Consider the following 20,978-nt stretch of genomic DNA (forward strand, 5'->3'; position numbering starts at 1 on the left):
GCCACACAGGCGCCCCTCTTTTAAATTATTTTAACTGTGGGAAATTTCATACATTGCAGAAGGAGAGAGAGTTGAATAATTAACCTAGTGTATTCATCACCCGGTTTTTACAATTACTAGACACAAGGGCAGTCTTTAGAAAAAAAAAAAGCAAAACAAAAAAACTATACCTCCTGAGTTATTTTATTTTATTTTAAGGGATTTATTTATTTATTTGTTTGAGAGAGAGAGAGTGAGAGAGAGCGCACGTGTGCGCGTGTGTGCATATGAGCAGGGGCAGATGGGTGGGAGAAGCAGAATCCCCACTGAGTAGAGAGCCTGATGCAGAGCTTAATTCCAGGACCCTAGGATCATGATCTGAGCTGAAGGCACACTCTTAACCAGTTAAGCCACCCTGGTGCCCCAGAGTTATTTTAAAACAAATCCCATTGATAATACTCTACTGTATATGTTTTAGTTAGTGTCTGCCTCTACTAGAATATAACTTTGAAAAAGACAACTGTAATATTATTCATATTTAAAAATTAACAGTGATTCCTTAATATCTTTTAATGTCCAGCGTTCAGATTTCCTGGATTGTTCTATGATTGCCCCTTAGCTTCTTCCAGTTGGGATCCTAGTTTAGGCTTGTGCATTGCATTTTGGATGATAAATCTCTTAAATTGCTTAATCTGCATCCTTGTATTGCTTAAGAGGCTCCTTTATCTGCATATATTTCCTTTTATGGTAGTTAGCTCTCAAGGTTGCTTGGATTCAGGGCATTTACCCCCCCCCCCCCAAGAATATTGTCTATTTTTCAAATCTGTGAGTTTTTTCTTACCCTAAATGTGCCACCCTAACACTGTTCTCCAGTGCACCATCACCAACTGGATGTCCCACAATTCATTTGTGATACTAAATACCAGGAGTTGGCACAGACCCCACAAGTTAAGGACTCAGTCCCATAAGACTTCTTCCAGTTCATATTCCAGCCACCATCAGGTTCCCAGGCTACCTACACTTCTGCCTGTAAATTTGAGAGCTCCTATGATCCCTACTACCTTGTTCAGTAATCCACTAAAACAACTCAAGAACTCAGGAAAGTGCTATACTTATGATTACAATTTTATTATAAAGGATATAATGCAGGAACAACAAAATAAAAGGAAGAGATACATAGAGGAAGTTATGATGGGAGTGAAAGGTGGAGTAGGGGAACTGGGGTTATCTTCGCCTACCACTCTACCAGTACATGGATTTGTTCACCAATCTGGAAGCTCCCTAAAACCTACTTATTTGGAGGGTTTTGTTTTGTTGTGTTATGTTTTGTTTTAAATGAAACTTTATTAGGTCAGATTGATTAAATCATTGATCATTGATAATTGAACTCGATTTTCAGCCTTTAAATCCATAGGTGGCATTCTCCAGGGAGCTCTGCCTCATAAATCTATAAATCTGGGTACTGTCCATTATAACCTCTTGTTTGTATTTTTAAAGATTTATTTATTTATTTTAGAGAGAGAGGGAGACCGTGCTCTAGGCTGGGGGAGAGGTGAGAAGCAGAGGGAGAGGGGAGAATCCAAGAAGACTCCCTGCTGAGCACCGAGCCCATTCTCACAACTCTGAGATCATGTCCTGAGCCAAAATCAAGAGTCTGGTTATTTAACTGACTGAGCTACCCAGGCGCCCCATAACTAACCTTTTATTTGGGGACATCCTCCTAAGGATGGGCATTTCAGAGAAGGTCTCTTCTTAGAATACAATCTGTTTCTTTAGAGGTCTAGTTCATAAGGAGATTAGTCACCTGCCTTTTATTTTTTTCTCTGGGGGTATTCCCCTGTCCTCTTCCATGAAGAGTATAAATGGATCACAGGCCATCTACTTTACCTACTCAAGATATAAAACGCTCATTTCCACTTCAGAAAGTTCCTTGTTGCCTCCCGACAATCTAACCACTTTTCCTCCCACTCAAGGCAACCACTATTCTGATTTCTATCACCATAGTTTAGTTTTCCTGGTCCTGTATTTCGTAAAAGGAATCCTCTGATTCGTGTTCTTTTGTGTCTGGCTTCATTCACTGAACATAATTGTTGAGACATTTATTTATGTTGTGTATATTATAAGTTTGTTCATTTTTATTACTGAGTAGTAGTCCATTGTAGCAGTATACCACAGTTTGTATTTAGGGCGTTTGTTTCTGGTTTTTAGTTGTTATGAGTAAAGCCATTGTGAATATTTTTGTATGGGTCTTTTTGTGGGTATATACATTCATGTAACTTGGATTAGAGATTCTTTCCTCAGCCATATCCCATCTACTGATAAGTGCATCAAACGTGTTCATCTCTGCTCTAGTGTTTTTGATCTCTCATTGTCCGTCTGTTCTTGCATGCTGTCTACTTACTTACGTACTAGAGCCCTTAGCATATTAATCATGTCATGTTTAAAATTTCTGGTCTGACAGTTTGAGCATCTATCCATGCCATGTCTGAGTCTGATTCTTGATTTGTCTCTTCCAAGTGTGTTTTTTTTTTTGTGTTTTAGTATATATTCTCCTTTTCTGCCTTTCCTTATGCACACACCCTCTCTTTCTCTCTCTTTCTGTCAAATAAATAAATAAAATCTTAAAATATATATATATATTTTCCCTATTTTCCCAACTTCCCTGAGGTTAGATCTTGTTAAGAACAGAATACTCTGGTGTAAAATGTTTCCTTTCCCCCTTTCCCTTTTGGAAGCTGGAGGGGATTTTTCTCTTTTATTTCTCTGTGAGAACATGGTAGAGATCCTGGGGGGTGTAAAACTCATAAAACTGGAGGCATCCTGGTGACCGGATCTGCCTGGAGTTTTTAACTGAGTTGTTCACAGTGAGTCTTCAGTGTTGTCATTTGAAGTTGAGGTTTACCTATTTGAGACTGGTTCCTTCAGAGGTTGCTGCTCCTTGTAACTTGTGAATGTGAACTTGAGAATGTTTCCCAGTCTCTCCAGTTTTGGGGGTAGTAGTTTGTCCTGTGACCTTATCTTTCTTTATTATTTTATTTTTTATTTTTTTATAAGTATATAATGTATTATTAGCCCCAGGGGTACAGATCAGTGAATCGCCAGGTTTACACACTTAGCAACATTCACCATAGCACATACTCTCCCCAATATCCATAACCCCACCATCTTCTCCCTCCCCACTCCCCCCAGTCCTCCTCAGTTTGTTTTGTGACATTAAGAATCTCTTATCTTGGGGGGTGCCTGGGTGACTCAGTTGGTTGGGCGACTGCCTTCGGCTTGGGTTATGATCCTGGAGTCCCGGGATCGAGTCCTGCATCAGGCTCCCTGCTCAGCAGGGAGTCTGCTTCTCCCTCTGACCCTCCTCCTTCTCATGCTCTCTCTCTCAGTCTCTCTCTCTCTCTCTCAAATAAATAAATAAAATTAAAAAAAAAAAGAATTTCTTATCTTTTGTCTCCCTCCCAATCCCATCTTGTTTCATTTAATCTTTCCTACCCCCAGACTCCCAACATTGCATCTCCACTTCCTCATATCAGGGAGATCATATGACAGTTGTCTTTCTCCAATTGACTTATTTCGCTAAGCATAATACCCTCTAGTTCCATCCACATCGTCGCAAATGGCAAGATTTCATTTCTTTTGATGGCTGCATAGTCCTTCATTGTAGATATATACCACATTTTCTTTATCCATTCATCTGTATTTGGACATCTACGTTCTTTCCATAGTTTGGTTATTGTGGACATTGCTGCTACAAACATTTGGGTGCATGTGCCCCTTCGGATCACTACATTTGTATCTTTAGGGTAAATACCCGATAGTGCAGTTGCTGGGTTGTAAGGTAGCTCTATTTTCAACTTTTTGAAGAACCTCCAGGCTGTTTTCCAGAGTGGCTGCACCAGCTTGCATTTCCATCAACAGTGTAGGAGGGTTCCCCTTTTTCTCCACCCTCACCAGCATCTGTCATTTCCTGACTTGTTAATTTAAGCCATTCCTACTGGTGTGAGGTGGTATCTCATTGTGGTTTTGATTTGTATTTCCCTGATGCCGAGTGATGTGGAGCACTTTTTCATGTGTCTGTTGGCCATCTGGATGTCTTCTTTGCAGAAATGTCTGTTCATGTCTTCTGCCCATTTCTTGATTGGATTATTTGTCTTTGGGTGTTGAGTTTGCTAAACTCTTTATAGATTTTGGATACTAGCCCTTTATCTGATATGTCGTTTGCAAATATCTTCTCCCATTCTGTCAGTTGTCTTTTGGTTTTGTTAACTGTTTCCTTTGCTGTGCAAAGGCTTTTGATCTTGATGAAGTCCTAGTAGTTCATTTTTGCCCTTGCTTCTATTGCCTTTGGCGATGTTCGTAGGAAGAAGTTGCTGCGGCTGAGGTTGAAGAGGTTGCTGCCTGTGTTCTCCCAAAGGATTTTGATGGATTCCTTTCTCACATTGAGGTCCTTCATCCATTTTGAGTCTATTTTTGTGTGAGGTGTAAGGAAATGGTCCAATTTCATTTTTCTGCGTGTGGCTGTCTAATTTTCCCAACACCATTTGTTGAAGAGGTGTTTTTTTTCCTTTGGACATTCTTTCCTGTTTTGTTGAAGATTAGTTGACCATAGAATTGAGGGTTCATTTCTGGGTTTTCTTTTCTGTTCCATTGATCTATGTGTCTGTTTTTGTGCCAGTACCATACCAACCAAATACCATACCATACCATGTGTCTTGATGATAACAGCTGTGTAATAGAGTTTGAAGTCTGGAACTGTGATGCCACCAACTTTGGCTTTCTTTGGCTTTTCTTTTCCTTTGGCTATTCGAGGTCTTTTCTGGTTCCATATAAATTTTAGGACTAATTGCTCCATTTCCTTGGAAAAAATGGATGGTATTTTGATAGGGATTGCATTAAATGTGTAGATTGCTTTAGGTAGCATAGACATTTTCACAATATTTGTTATTCCAATCCATGAACATGGAATATTTTTCCATTTTTTTGTTTTCCTCAGTTTCTTTCATGAGTACTTTATAGTTTTCTGAGTACACATTCTTTGCCTCTTTGGTTAGGTTTATTCCTAGGTATCTTATGGTTTGGGGTGCAATTGTAAATGAGATGGACTCCTTAATTTCTCTTTCTTCTGTCTTGTTGGTGTAAAGAAATGCAACTGATTTCTGTGCATTGATTTTGTATCCTGACACTTTACTGAATTCCTGTACAAGTTCTAGCAGATTTGGAGTGGAGTCTTTGGGTTTTCCTCATATAGTATCATATCATCTGCAAAGAGTGAGAGTTTGACTTCTTCTTTGCCTGTTTGGATGCCTTTAATTTCTTTTTGTTGTCTGATTGCTGAGGCTAGGACTTCTAGTACTATGTTGAATAGCAGTGGTGATATGACCTCATCTTTCTTAAAGATCTAAGAAGGCTTGTTGATTTTTTCAGTTTGTTCAGCTTTTTATTTGTTGTTAGGATGGTTTCAAAGTACTGATTTCTGTATCTGTTGGTTTTTAAAATTTATTTCTTTTTTATTTTATTAATTGATTTTTTTTGTTTATGATTACCATCTTTCCTCTTTAATTTGCCCTTCTATCTTCTTCAGATAGAAATTCATTTTTGATCTTTTGTTCTTTAGAACATTTAAAGATAATTTTTTAAAAAGATTTTATTTATTTATTTGACAGAGGGAGAGATCACAAGTAGGCAGAGAGGCAGGCAGAGGGGGCAGGAAACCGGCTACCCACTGAGCAGAGAGCCCAATATGGGGCTGGATCCCAGGACCCTGAGATCCTGACCTGAGCCAAAGGTAGAAGCTTAAGCCACTGAGCCACCCAACCACTCCTAAAGATATTCTTTTTAAGTACTGCTTTATCTGTAGGCCATAGATTTTGATACTTTGTTTTTCTTAATTAAACATGTTTTTAAAATTCTGTGATTTTTGTTTGAATCATGAGTTATTTAGAAATATATTGTCTAATTTTCAGATATTTGGAGATTTTTTTTCCCCCAGTATATTTTTGTTACTGAGTTTTAGTTAATTTCTTTTTATTAGGGAGCAAACTTTCTTTGGTTTCACTTCTTTTAAATTTATTGTGATTTGTTTTATTACCCAGCATATGATTTGTCTTTAGAAGTGTTCCCATGTACTTTAAAAAATTGTGTAGGGGCGCCTGAGTGGCTCAGTGGGTTAAAGCCTCTGCCTTCGGCTCAGGTCATGATCCCAGAGTCCTGGGATCGAGCCCTGCATCGGGCTCTCTGCTCAGCAGAGAGCCTGCTTCCTTCTCTCTCTGCCTGCCTCTCTGCCTACTTGTGATCTCTCTCTGTCAAATAAATAAATAGAATCTTAAAAAAAAATAAAAAATTGTGTATATTCTACAGTTGTGTGGTAGAGTGTTTTGTGCATAAAATCAAATGAGCTGAGATTATTGTTAAAGTCTTTTGTATTTGGACAGATTTTTCTGTCTACTTGTTCTATCAGTTCCCAGAGAGGAGTGTTGAAATCTCCAGATATTATTGTGGTTTTCTCTGTTTCTTCCTTTTTTCTGTTAAGTTTTACTTGGTGGATTTGAGACTTTGTTATTAGTTGGATACACATTTAGAATAGTGTCTTCCTGAATCATCCTTATGCAGTATCCCTGTTTATTGCTGGGAATGCTCCCTGCATTGAAGTCCACATTGCCTGATATTAATATAGCCATATTTGTGTGGTATATCTTTTCCATTCTTTAATTTTTATGTCTTTTTATATCTAATAAGTATGTCTTATGAACAACATATAGTTGAATCTAAGCCTTTTTAGCCCAATTTATAATCTCCTATCTTTTAATTGGAGTGTTAATCTGGTTTTCATTTATTGTAATTATTGATGTGGTTGGGTTTGAATTTGCCATCTGTTGTCTTATTGGTTCTTTGTCTTAAAAACCGTACTATTTTCATTTGATTTTCAGTTTTTTAAAAATACAAGTTGACTAATAATAACCTTGAGAACACAATTCCTTTAGATCTACATGATTCTTTACCTCAGTATTTTAAAGTTTTCTTACACATGTAATTCATTAGTAATTTGTATTGAAGATTTGTTTAATATCTTTGTAAAACATTAAGTACATTTGCAAAGATAAAAAACTTTTTATTTTCCCACTCCTATTTCTAGATTTATGTAATTTTTGAATAATTATAATAAAAATTCTAATAGATATAAACAGAGTTAAAAACAAATATAACTGATTCTTCATGGTCATCCTACTTAACAAATGGGAGCTGAAGGACATGAACATACCTGATTGTATCATACTAGTAATAAGCATAAGCATTCAGTATCTGCTGGTTCTCTCTTTTTATTTAACTAGAGAATTAGAGAGAATGTGAGGACTAAGGAGCATGTTGTACAAATGCTGAATAAAATTTCTATGTTTGTGTAATAATCTGGCTTGGAGTATAATTAGAATAAAGCTGCTACGTCTTTAATGATATTACTGCTCTATACATTATTTTAGATAATCATGGTACATTTGTACTTGAGATACTATTCAGAATCAGGGAGTTTAATCTAGCTTGGGTCAGGGAAGTGATGTTTTTGGTTGTTTTGCAATGTAAAATGACACAGGACTTTGTAAAAAAAAAAAAGTTGTCATTGATAATGATTTCATGTCTCTAGGGATCTTTTACTTATCTTTTTAAAATTTAACTACTGAGACAAAGTTTATGAAATTTCTTTCTATTTGGCTTTTTATTAGAATGAAAGATAAAGAGTCTATGATCTGTGTGAAGGTAGAAGACTGGAATATATTTATCTTTTTCAGATCCAAACTAGTAGGAAAACAAGTTGTCCTGTGGTTTAATATTTAAAAAGAAAACTTTGTTTCAAAGGATTTATTTATTTATTTTAGAGCAAGATTGAGAGAACATGAGTAGGAAGAGGCTGGGAGGAGAGAAAGAATCTCAAATAGACTCCACACTGAGCATGGAGCCGCATGTGGGCTTGGACTCATGACCCCATCATTCCCTGAGCCAAAATAAAGAGTTGGATGCTTAACCCATTGAACCACCTAGGTGCCCCCCAATTTTTGAAAAGTAATCTCTATGCCCAATATGGGGCTCAAACTCATGTCCCCGAGATCAAGAGCTCCAGGTTTCACCAACAAGAGCCACTTAATCTTTAAAATTTTATTTATGCCTTAAAAGCATTTAAGTGACAGTAGAAATATAGTTTCTTTTTCGAGATTCACTAGGGATGTGCTTGTTTTTTGTTGCAGCAAGAGAAAGCGACTACCATGGATTTGACTAAACACTTAGAAAGCACTCTGAAGACTCGTGTAGGTACCAGAATGGAAAATCTGGCAGCTAAGGTTGAAATGTTGAAAGAAATTAGGTAAGTAAAAGCATATTTTTGATAAGGATAATTTTAATTTTCACTTATTTTAAAGATTTATTTATAGAGAGAATATACAAGCAGAGGGAGGGGCAGAGGGAAAGAAGGGAGAGAGAAAGAGAATCTCAGGCTGACTCCATGCTGAGCACAGAGCCTGACTTGGGGCTCAGTTTCACCCCTGAGATCATGACCTGAGCTGAAATCAAGATTCAGATGCTTACCTGACTAAGCCACCCAGGGACCTCAAGAAAGATAATTTAAAATAATTGCTGATTAGTTTGTGCTTTGTTTAAATTCTATATTCATCATTTTTCCTTTGACACTTGATCTTTATATTTTTATGCCTTTAAAAGAGAGAAACTAAAAACACTTAGCCTGAGCTGAATTTTATAGTGTTTGTGTCAGCATTCCTTTGTTACTACATGGAGTTATATGGTTATAAAGTCATCTGAAAATGAAATTAAAAACCAACACAAGTTCTAAGTGGTAGTTTGATGGGAAACTACTATGCCTATTTTTATTTCTTGGTGTTATTTTTAGGCCTATATCAAAACTAAAGATTTGAAAGAAAAAAGTGGTTTTCGTACAGTCAGAAGAGAAGTGGTCTTCATGGAATCAGGAGAGAAGAAATTGGTTAGGAATCCTTGTGCAGAGTTTATTAAGCATTTGTCAGACTCTGTATATGATTTATGTAGGTATTTTATATTAATAGATGATTGTCTTATTGCTGGTTAGGGATAATTTCTCCCTCTTTTCTGGAATGTGGGAAAAAATGGTTCGCAAGACAATCCTTTTCATGCTACACAAAGTACTTAAATCAGTTACTCATTTTCTCAGATACTTGGAAACAATAAGAAGATGTTCATCTGAATTAATACTGTGTGTTGCTGTTTTGTCCGGTGGAAATTTGTATTCTCCAGTATAAATCCATCAGCTGTCATCTGGTTTATAAGCCTCTAGATAGTTTGAGTAATTTTGTTCCTCTAGAGCCTAATTAACTTTTGATGCACTACCAGAAATTAAGTGGCTACACTGCCACAGATATGGGGCAGATTTAGGACCAAAATAATCCAATGCATTTTAGTACATTTTTGAGGAAATAATGTGCTATTTGAGTGGTGTGCTGTCTTGTTAGAAACTAGAGAGAAGAATATGGATGGACTTTGTTGTTTTTGCTAGCTGGCTTGCCTCTCCAATTGTTTTTTTTTTCTTTTTTTCCTTTTTTCAACTCCACAAATGTTAGTCTGCTTAATAGGGTACAAGGACTAATGTGCTTGCAGTCTTGGTAAGCAAGTTTAGCTAAGTCTAACATTTTTAAGGAATTGTTCAGAAATCTAACTGTATACCAACATTGAAGGTCTATTTGATATGATCAGACTTTTAAAGTTGTTCTTTATTTTATTTTATTATTTTTTTAAGATTTTATTTTTATTTATTTGATACAGATAGAGGGCATAGGCAGGGGAGCTGGAGAAGCAGGCTCCCTGCTGAGCAGAAAGCACAATGTGGGGCTGGATCCCAGGGTCCTGGGATCATCACCTTCATGAGCTGAAGGCAGATCCCAACTAATTGAGCTACTCAGGGGCATCTGTGTAAAAGTTTTCTAATAAAGTTTTATTTGATTTTTTTCTTAAATGTATATATATTTCTAAGATTTATTTATTTATTATGCTTCTGTGCAGAAGCAGGGGGGCTGAGTCAGAGGGAGAGGGAGAATGAAAATCTCAAGCAGACTTGTTGTCACGTGTGGGACCCAACACAGGGCTCCATCCCATGACCCTAAGATCATTGCATGAGCTGAAATCAAGAGTCTGATGCTTTACCAACTGAGCCACCCAGATGCCCCATGAATCAAATATATTTTTAATTACAAATTATGCCAGTTAATTGATGATTTTATATAAGGTTTTAGCAAGTACCTCTTCATAGCCTACATTGTATGTTGTAACTTTAGACCATTATTATTTAAGCGCAACTTTTTCTCATATCAACTTAAAAATTTCTTAATCTATTCCTTTTTGCTTTTGTTTTTAAATAGACATGTCAACATCAATGTTCGTTTTGGAAATGACCTCTCAGATGCTCTGCAAGTGTTAGATGAAGAGGGCTTTACTATCCCAGCTTCTTTGACTGAATTAGAGAGAATTTGGGCAGAATACAGTCTTGCTCAGAAGAACATACAAACTTGTGAAAATGTGGTGGGTCCAGAATTTTTCTCTCTAAAGGTTTTATTTGTTGATTATAAGGGGATATCATTTGGGAAAGATTGTGGATATTATAGTGATACTTTGCATGAAATCTTTAAATTTTATAGCATCTTCATATTAATATTTTGACTCCCAATTTTCTTGCCTTGTTAAAAAAAGATAGATAAATGTAGATTGTGGATAAAGTGTTAAGAAAATCTTTTCCCCTTTTGCATGAACATTTGACCATTGGTCAATTCCTTCTCTTTTTCCTTGGTAATTTAATAAAATAATATTTCAGTCATGTTATTAGGGGGCATTGGTTAGGTAAATCTCCCTAGTTGGTAATTTATATCTGGACTTGAAAAACTTTAAACTACAGATGCTTGGTGGAGGCTCTTGCAACTGGGCATACCATACTTGAGGAACTTTGGAAGCTATGCCTATAAAAGATGGTGGCTTTTGAAGGGGATGAAGCTTGTAAGCCACGGTGGTTGTGACACCTGCTAATGTATATTGTTTTGGGGTCTGAGTGGTGTGGTGGTCTGAGTGGGCTCCAGTATTGGACTCTGCCTTACTATTAAATGCTATTTAAGCACCCATTATTGAAAGGTAGTTATTTGTGGGTAGGGGAGGGTATGAAGAGCAGATTATTTCCTATGAAATCTTTATTAGCATAGGTACAAGTATATTTCCTCTCACAATTTTCTTTAGTTTATATTGAGCTGAACAGAGCTCCTGTTTTTCATATGAAGATACTTACCACAATCATAACTTTCCATAGTACCTATGAGTTCCATACTTGTGTTTGAAGTTGCTCCATCTGAATTATTGGTGGTTTCTATGGTTTCTACCTCTGGGGATTGTACCCCAAAAGTCGTCTTCCTAGTTCATACCTAGGTTGCCCAGTTGGCAATAGCTGACGGTAGGTGAGAACTGAACAGAATAACTAGGTCTTTGGAAATTCCAGGAATGTTAAATTTGTACAAGGGACTGTATTTGTGTCATTTTACATGTTAGACCCTAACTGATCACTTCTAATTACAGAAGAAAAAAGTGACTAAAGCAATGAGTTTTGAATCTATATGAAACACAGGTAATGTGATTAGGTAGTATAAACTTCTTCTTTACACTGTTAAAATGGACAGTTTTGTTCTTATTTTATAAATGAGGAAATTGAGGCCTACAAGTTTTAAGGATATTGCTGAAGATTAAATAGTTCTAAATGTTAAAACGGTATTTGAACCTAGGTATATCTGACTACAAGGTGTATTCTCTTTCCATTTAAACTATGTTGTTGATATTAAAGTAATTCATGATGTCTTTTCTTTTATTTCTTTTTTTTTAAAGAATTTTTAAAATTTATTTGACACTGAGAGAGGGAACACAAACAGGGGGTGTGGGAGAAGGAGAAGCAGACTTCCCGCTGAGCAGGAGCCTGATGCGGGGCTGGATCCCAGGACACTGGGATCATGACCTGAGCCAAAGGCAGACATTTAACTGACTGAGCCACCTAGGTGCCCCTCTAGTATATTTAAGAAAAAAAATTATTTATTTACATAAGTAATCTCTACACCCAATGTGGAGTTCGAACTCATGACTCTAAGATCAAGAGTCATATGCTGTCCAGACTGAGCCAGCCAGATGCTTCTTTGATGTTTTTTTTTTTAAAGGAGATATTTGGGGACACCTGGGTGACTCAGTCATTAAACATCTGCCTTCAGTTCAGGTCATGATTCTAGGGTCCTGGGATTGTGAAGCTGCATTGGGCTTCCTACTCAGTGAGAAGCCTGCTTCCCTCTCTCCCACTCCCCGTTTGTGTTCCCTCTTTCGCTGTCTCTCTCTCTGTCAAATAAATAAAATCTTAAAAAAAATAAAGGACTTATTTTTCTGCTTACTGCTAACGTTTCAGGACTTAATTTTGGGCTTCATTTCCTGAAAGTTCATTTGATAGACTGAAGAGTGGATTATTGAATAAATCCAGAGTTATAACTGCTGCTGAGTTGCCTTTTTTTTTTTTTTTTTTAAAGAGAGAGGTGAGGAGGGGCAGAAGGAAAGGGAGAGAGAATCTTAAGCAGGTTCCATGCCTAGTGCAGAGCCAGATCTCATGATGAGACCATGACCTGAGCTCATATCAAAAGGTGGACACTTAACCAACTGAGCTATCCAGGCATCTGGCATTTTATTTCCCTTATTGAACTTAATTTAGGTCGTAGTGTTATTTCATTTGTGTATTTTGTATAGTACCTCAACTTGATTGCCATGTGTATTTTTGATGAAGAGATTCTTTTCTTTTTTACGTATAGTTATAAAATGGCCTGGTTGAACTTACACAAAAAAGAATATAAAATTCAAGCTTTTTAGTGTATGTGGCAGACACTGTAATAGGTAGCAGAGACACAGATTTGTTTAAGACATGATTCTCTTGGGTGTGGGATATACATATAAATAGTTTCAATGTAGCTTGATAAGTACTATAATAGAGATAATGCATAGAATTCTTGGATCTCTCTCATATGCCCATTTCCAAACCTAGCCTCTTAGACAAATTGGAGGTTTTACCATGGTGGAGATTAACTGAATCTCGAAGGGTAAGTAGTTGAAGGAATTGACAGGTGGAATGGGAGCAGGAGGGAGTTAGTGTATAATTAATAATAGGAACTTGGATAATTTTTTAAGAAAAACAAAAATTTCAGTGTTGTCCATATAGTGGGAAAAATAAGAGTAGGATTATGAAATACCTTATTTCTAATTAAGGTAAAGAAAGCTCTTTGTTAGTTTGGTAATCTCAGGAGAAAGATGCTTGTCTTAAAAGCTACTGTGTTTGGAGAATGTAATGTTAAATTTTACTCACTTTAAGACATTAGTTTTTTTTTTTTACATAGGTCAGTGTGTATATAAAAAAAAAACAGCTGGTGTATTAATGATGGTTATTCTTTGTTTTCTTTCTCCAGAACGAAGGGAGTATTTTGATTGCCAAAAGAAATGAAGTGCAACAGAAACTGAACATGGCAGTAGAAGTTTTTATTCTGGAAGTAGATGAGTTACCTCTTAATAAACGCTTGAAAACATTGCAGGTTAGAATTTAAAAAGATATATATATATTAAAATATGTTTATCATTTGAGAGGTGAAATTTGCATTTACCTTGAGATTTCAGATAGTACTGATGGCTACAAAATTTTTTCTTCTTTTTGATGAATTCAAATTTCTTTTTTTTTTTTTAAAGATTTTGTTTGTTTATTTGACAGACAGAGATCACTAGTAGACAGAGAGGCAGGCAGAGAGAGAGAGAGGGAAGCAGGCTCCCTGCTGAGCAGAGAGCCCGATGCTGGACTCGATCCCAGGACCCTGAGATCATGACCTGAGCCAAAGGCAGCAGCTTAACCCACTGAGCCACCCAGGCGCCCTCAAATTTCTTTTTAATAGGATTAAAATACTACTTTAATCTATTTAATATGTTTATATATGTATATCTATCCTGCAAATAAGGTAAAATGGTCAGACACATCAGGATTGCTAGAGTGGCATGGGAAAACTCATGGATACAGAAGCTGTAGCAGGCATGTGAGTCCTTGTTGTCTGTTGCATTCCAGCAGAAAATCTGGTAGGGTCACATGTCAAGAGTTTAGAAGAGGAGTCCTGATCCAGTATCAGGGACTAGAGTACAGTGGCTCTAGGTTGTTATGCAACCTTATCTTCAGCCTTATCCTGCCATCTCTGCAATGACTTTAATTTGGAGTGAATGGACATGTGACAGTGTTATGAAACATTTTTCTCTTTGTTTATTCAGATTTTTTTTTAGTCTCCTTTAATGATGTTTTAAAATTTTCCTCTAAAAACCCTCTGGCATTTCTTCATTTAACTTCAAGATATGTATACTTTTGGTTGCTTTTGTGGCTATTACCTTACTTTCCATTTCTTAGTTATTTTTGGTGGTGTAGTGGAATACTGTTGATTTTTATTTATTTGTTTGTTTATTTTTACTGTTTTTTAAAAAAATATTTTATTTATTTATTTGACAGACAGAGATCACAAGTAGGCAGAGAGGCAGGCAGAGAGAGAGGGGGAGGTAGGCTTCCCGCTGAGCAGAGAGCCTGATGCGGGGCTCTATCCCAGCACCCTGGGATCATGACCTGAGCTGAAGGCAGAGGCCCAACCCACTGAGCCACCCAGGCGCCCTTTTACTGTTGATTTTTATACATTGATGTCTCTGGCAACTCTCCTGAACTCTTTTAGTTCTCATTTCTCTATTAATATTCTTTGAACTTTCTTTGTGGTCATATCATTTGAAAACAACAGCCAACTTCTCCATCTACTTTTTATATATCTTCGGACTTTTACTGCATTGGTCAGCATCTTTAGTAACAAATTAAATCTTGGCTGTGCTAGTTGGCATCCTTGTCTTATTTTGGATCGCAGGGAATGAGTTTGCTAGAGAGTTGGGGAAAAGGATATTCAGGGACATTTTGACACTGTATCTTTCTGTCTGCCTGGAGGAAGATGTAGTTTAGATAATACCACATATAGTATAAGTTCTTCCAGAATTGTGAAGTGACCTTTGCATGCAAAAGGGCAGTGGTGTAGTAAGAATGTACCTGCTTATAGTGCAGTTTTTACTTTACCCTGTGAAGGTTTTTTTCTTCTCGTGAACTGCTAGTAAACATAGGTTTGCAACCGAGATCATTGTAAAAACTCTTAAAGTTTAATCTTATGAGAGTTTTTGCTATATCTGGTTTGTTTCCCTTTATATTATTCCCCTTGGTCACCAGAATATTTTTTAAACTTCTATTTTGATGAAGTAGTTTGATATTTACCTATATTCTTCAAATACTTAAGAAATAAAATCTTTAATTATGGAGGTCAAAGAAGTTAAAGTTTATGATTTCTGATTTCCTCAACAGTTACTGAGACTTCTTTTGTAGCCTAAAATACATGGTTGATTGTTTATGACTGTTCCTTATATGATAAAAAAGAAAGTATATTCCAGGTGTACTTGGTATGCAGGTCCTGATGTATAGCTATTATTTTAATCCTTAATCTTTTGTATCTTTTCTTAGTTTTTGATCTGATCTGATAAACTATCAGTTTTGAGAGATTGTTATATATTCTAGTTCTTTAATTGTTAAAAGAAAAGTCAGTGCTGGGACACCTGGGTGGCTCATTGTTAAGCTTCTGCCTTCAGTTCAGGTCATAATCCCAGGGTCCTGGGATCAAGCCCAGTGTCAGGCTCCCTGCTCAGCAGGAAGCCTGCTTCTTCCTCTCTCATTCCCCCTGCTTGTATTCCCCCTCTCACTGTGTCTTTCTCTGTCAAATGAATAAATCAAATCTTTAAAAAAAAAGTTAGTGTTGTATTGTTGGGTGTTAAAGTATTTATGATTGTTATGTATTTTATTTTACTTTATTTATTTTAAAGATTTTATTTATTTGACAGAGAGAGACACAGTGAGAGAGGGAACTGAAGCATGGGGAGTGGGAGAAGCAGGCTTCCTGCTGAGCAGGGAGCCTGATGCAAGGCTCAATCCCAGGACTCTGGGATCATGACCTGAGCCGAAGGCAGACACTTAACAACTGAGCCACCCAGCCACCCCTGTTATGTATTTTAAACTGTTTTCTTTTCAACCATTATGTGACCTTACTTTTCCTTCATGGTGTTAAAATATTGTTTCCTTTAAAAATTCCTTTTCTGCCTCTATTTTTTGGTTATTGTTTGCTTTATCTTCTTTCCCTCCCTTTATCTTATTTTTTATTTTAAATATTTTTAGAAGATTTTAATTTATTTATTTGACAGAGAGAGAGCGAGAGAGAGCACGTGCACAGCAGGGGTGAGGGGGAGCAGCAGAAGGAGAGGAAGAAACAGGCTTCCCACTGAACAAGGAGCCCAATGCAGGGCTTGATCCCAGGACCCTGGGATCATGACCTGAGCCAAAGGCAGATGCTTAACCTACTAAGCCACCAGCACCCTTCCCTCCCTTTATTTTAAATTGAATGTCTTTCTTAGACAACATACTAATGGGTCATTTTTTAAAAGAAGCTAATGTATAAATTTATCTTTTGATGGGTAACTTGATTTATATGTTTATAATTAGTTTTATTAGAACATATTTCTGTAATTATTTTGTGTTTCTGTTGGTCATGGTTTCTTTTTCCCCCCCCTTTCCTACCTTATACCACTAATATCTTAGAACATTCTCATTTGTCTTTGGTGTGTCTTCTTGCTGTGTATTTCCCTCCTAAAAATCATCTAACCACTTGTTTAGGATTTTAGTCACAGAGTGTTACAGTATTGTAAATGATAATTCAGATAACAAACTTTAGAGTTATTCTCTCATTCTTATTTCATAAATTGTTGGATATCTTTTGGTTTTCTCTGTGTATTGGAATATTTTCTCAAAGTACCTTTTTCCCTTAAATATTTATTTATTTATTTATTTATTTATTTAAGAGAGAGAGAGAGAGGGTGGAGGGAGGGGCAAGGGAGAAGTTTTCAAGCAGAGTCCCATTGAGCTTGGAACCCCATGTAGGGCTCAGTATCATAACTCATGAGATTATGGCCTGAGACAGAACTAAGAGTTGGATGCTTATTTGACTGAGCCACCCAGGTGCCCCCTCTAAGAGTACTTTCAGAGAGCTCTTTGTGTGGTTGATTTTGTAAAGTATTAAGTGTCTCAGGATATCTTTTTTTTTTTTTTTTTAGAAAATTTTAATACCATTTATTTTTTTGAGAGAGTGTGAGCGATCCAGCATGGGGGGGTGGCGGGCAGGGAGGAGAAGCAGACTTCCTGCTCAACAAGGACTCTGGGATCATGATGTGAGCTGAAGGTAGATGCTTAACTAACTGACCACCTAGGCACCCCTGTCTCAGTATATCTTATTTAAACATTTAAACAGTTGATTGCATTTACGTACTTTATAAACAGTTGTTTCATTGGCTATAAAATATTTGATTCAAAGTCCATTTTTCTTTCAAAATTTGACAAAAATAATCCATTGTCTTCTTCTCATAGTTGTTACCAGTCTGATTTTTGTTCTTCTATGACGTTTTTCCTCCACTGAAAACTTTAATGTTTTCTCTTGACTGTTCCTAATCTGCACTGAAGTTTCTATTTAATCTGAGTCAATTCAGTTTGAGATTTTCTATTTTTCTTTAACTCTATGGAATATTTGATAATTATTTCTTAAGATATTATCCCTTCTTCTCTCCTACCCCTTCTCTCTCCAATTTACTTTGTCTTTTATCCTGGGACTTCTGTTAGATGTACATTTAAATTTCTTATATCCTCTACATATTTTAATTGTTCCTGTATTTTTTCTATCTTTTTATCCCTTTCTGTGTCTTTTTGGGGGGATCTGAGGAATCCTTGACTTAATCATCTAGCTCACTAATTAGTTCTCTAGCTGTATCCTTTTTGCCATTTAGTGAATACATTGTGTTCTTTACTTCAAAGATTATTTCTTTTATTCCTAATAATTTCAGTCGGCTATTGTCTATAAGTACTTGATTTTGCCTTGTGTTTTCAGTATTCTTTTTTTAATCTTTCTTTTTTTCCCATTTTATTTTATTTTATTTTATATCTTTTCAGTGTTCCAGCATTCATTGTTTATGCGCCACACCCATTGCTCCACGCAATACATGCCCTCCATAATACCCACCACCAGGCTCACCCAACCCCCTCCCCACCCCTCTCTCCTCCAAAACCCTCAGTTTGTTTCTCAGAGTCCACAGTCTCTCATGGTTTTTCTCCCCATCCAAGTTCTCCCAACTCACTTCTCCTCTCCATCTCCCAATGTCCTCTGTGTTATTCCTTATGCTTCTCAAGTAAGTGAAACCATATGATACTTGACTCTCTCTGCTTGACTTATTTCATTCAGCATAATCTCTTCCAATTCTGTCCATGTTGATACAAAATTTGGCTATTCATTGTTTCTGAAGGAGGCATAATACTCCATTGTGTATATGGACCATATTTTTATCCATTTGTCCATTGAAGGACATCTTGGTTCTTTCCACAGTTTGGCAACTGTGGCCATTGCTGCTATGAACGTTGGGGTACAGATGGCCCTTCTTTTCACTATATCAGTATCTTTGGGGTAAATACTCAGTAGTGCAATTGCAGGATCATAGGGAAGTTCTATTTTTAATTTCTTAAGGAATCTCCACACAGTTTTCCAAAGTGGCTGCACCAAATGCATTGCCACCAAGAGTGTAAGAGGGTTCCCCTTTCTCCACACCCTCTCCAACACATGGTGTAAAAGAATGGCTGAGTTTCATTGTTCTATACATAGCTGTCCAGCACCATTTATTGAAGAGACTGTCTTTTTTCCACTGTATATTTTTTCCTGCTTTGCCAAAGATTAGTTGACCATAGAGTTGAGGGTCCATATCTGGGCTCTCTACTCTGTTCCATTGGTCTATGTGTCTTTTTGTGTCAGTACCATGCTGTCTTGGTGATCACAGCTTTGGAGTAAAGCTTGAAATCAGGTAACGTGATGCTCCCAGTTTTGTTTTTCTTTTTCAACATTTCCTTAGCAATTCAGGATCTTTTCTGGTTCCATACAAATTTTAGGATTGTTTGTTTCAGCTCTTTGAAAAATGCCGGTGGAGTTTTGATTGGGGTGGCATTGAAAGTATAGATTGGTCTAGGCAGTATAGCAGTATAGACATTTTAGCAATGTTTATTCTTCTGATCCATGAGCATGGAATGGTCTTCCATCTTTTTGTGTCTTCTTCAGTTTCTTTCATACACAAAGATAAACTTGAACTGGATAAAAGACCTCAGTGGGAGGCAGGAATCTATCAAAGTCCTAGAGGAGAACTTAGGCAGTAATCTCTTTGATGTCAGCCACAGCAACTTCTTTCAAGATATGTCCCAAAAGGCAAAGGAAACAAAAGGGAAAATGAACTTTTGGGACTTCATCAGGATCAAAAGCCTTTGCACAGTATTCTTTCTTTTTGTTGAGAGTATTTGTTATGCTTATTTCGAGTTCTTTGATTTGCTTCCTTGTGACTTAGATTGTTATATTCCTTTCAGAGTTCTTCTGTTAGTCATGCACTTCATCCTTCTCTGTATCCCCTTCAAAGGTCTCGTACTTCCTTGGAGAACTGTAAGCTATCTTGGTTCTGTGCTGTTGTGTAGGTAGGGGATAGGGGGTAGGGGATAGAGAGGGGTGAAAGCTTGGAATATAACTTCAAAGACTTCAGGTGGGTTTAGAGAATAGGATGGGTTGTTTCTCAGAGCTTCTAGGGTTATAGTTTGGACTCAACTACTACCTATAGGCTTTTATTCTAGATGATCTTTCTCTTCAGTGGACCTCCCAGTCCCTCTGCCTCAGCCACTACTCTTTTTCAGGGGTTACTACCTTTGGGTGTAAATGCCACCAGGTATTCAGGGGAAAAGGGAAGAAAAGAAAATGCTTAGGGGATGGCTGACTTTTTTTCTGTACAGGTTATCAATTTTTGCCTCGTTTAGGTTCTTGTACTGTACTTGTATAAGTCCATTGCCTCTTGCTTTGTGCTACTGTTTTTCAGTGTGAGAGGGAAGGGTGTATGAAGAAGGTTCCCTTTTCGCACATGTTATTTTTGCTGTGGTACATACATGCCTTCTTCTACCTTGCCATGACTTGCTCATTTCTAAGTACCAACTATCTTGTCTTTCCAAGAGTTTCTTAGAGTTTTGTGATAAAAATTTCTAGGATCTTTTTAAAGTATTCCCCCTTGTTTCAGCGACGTTTCTAGAGTTTTGTTCCTAGAGAGCACCACTAGGCTCTCTTGTCTCTTCTAGTCCTTTCTAAAATGCTTTTTAAGTTCATATATATATTCAGTGTCTTCCTTCGTTGGAATTATTTATCTAACTTGTATAGAAGGGCATATTATAATCCAAATAAGTCACCTTCTAGGTAGCTTTTTATTTTCATATCTAATGTTTCCAAGTTTTATTTATAAGATTCTTTTTTTTTTTTTAATATTTTATTTATTTATTTGACAGATAGAGATCACAAGTAGGCAGAGAGGCAGGCAGAGAGAGAGAGAGAGGGAAGCAGGCTCCCCGCTGAGCAGAGAGCCTGATGCGGGACTCGATCCCAGGACCCTGAGATCATGACCTGAGCTGAAGGCAGCAGATTAATCCACTGAGCCACCCAGGCACCCTATTTATAAGATTCTTAAGGATTGGGTTTCAACATACTGCTTTTCTGTCTCACAGATTTTAATATGGTGCTTGAATCCTAATATGAAGTTAATAAACTTTAACAAACAAATATATTTCTATAGGATCTGTCAACCTCTTTAGAGGCAGTATATGGACAGGCCAAAGAAGGGACAAACTCTGAAGAAATACTTAAGAAATTTTATGACTGGAAGTGTGATAAAAGAGAGGAGTTCACCAGTGTTAGAAGTGAAACAGAGGTTTCTCTACAACGTCTCGTAGCATGGTTCCAGAACACTGTGAAGGTAATAAGAGCCCT

At 36.9% G+C, this 20,978-nt stretch overlaps 1 protein-coding gene across 1 annotated transcript in view; it reads left to right on the top strand.

The window, feature by feature from the left end:
• The window catches only part of STK31 (serine/threonine kinase 31), an 88,258-nt gene that overhangs the window by 25,015 nt on the left and 42,265 nt on the right, over positions 1-20,978 (top strand). The window contains 4 exon segments of the mRNA XM_044246233.1: positions 8,214-8,329; positions 10,368-10,527; positions 13,470-13,592; positions 20,785-20,964. Of these exon segments, the coding sequence (XP_044102168.1) occupies positions 8,214-8,329; positions 10,368-10,527; positions 13,470-13,592; positions 20,785-20,964 (579 nt within the window).

Source organism: Neovison vison, chromosome 4, assembly GCF_020171115.1.
Source record: "Neovison vison isolate M4711 chromosome 4, ASM_NN_V1, whole genome shotgun sequence".
Classification (NCBI taxonomy): domain Eukaryota; kingdom Metazoa; phylum Chordata; class Mammalia; order Carnivora; family Mustelidae; genus Neogale; species Neogale vison.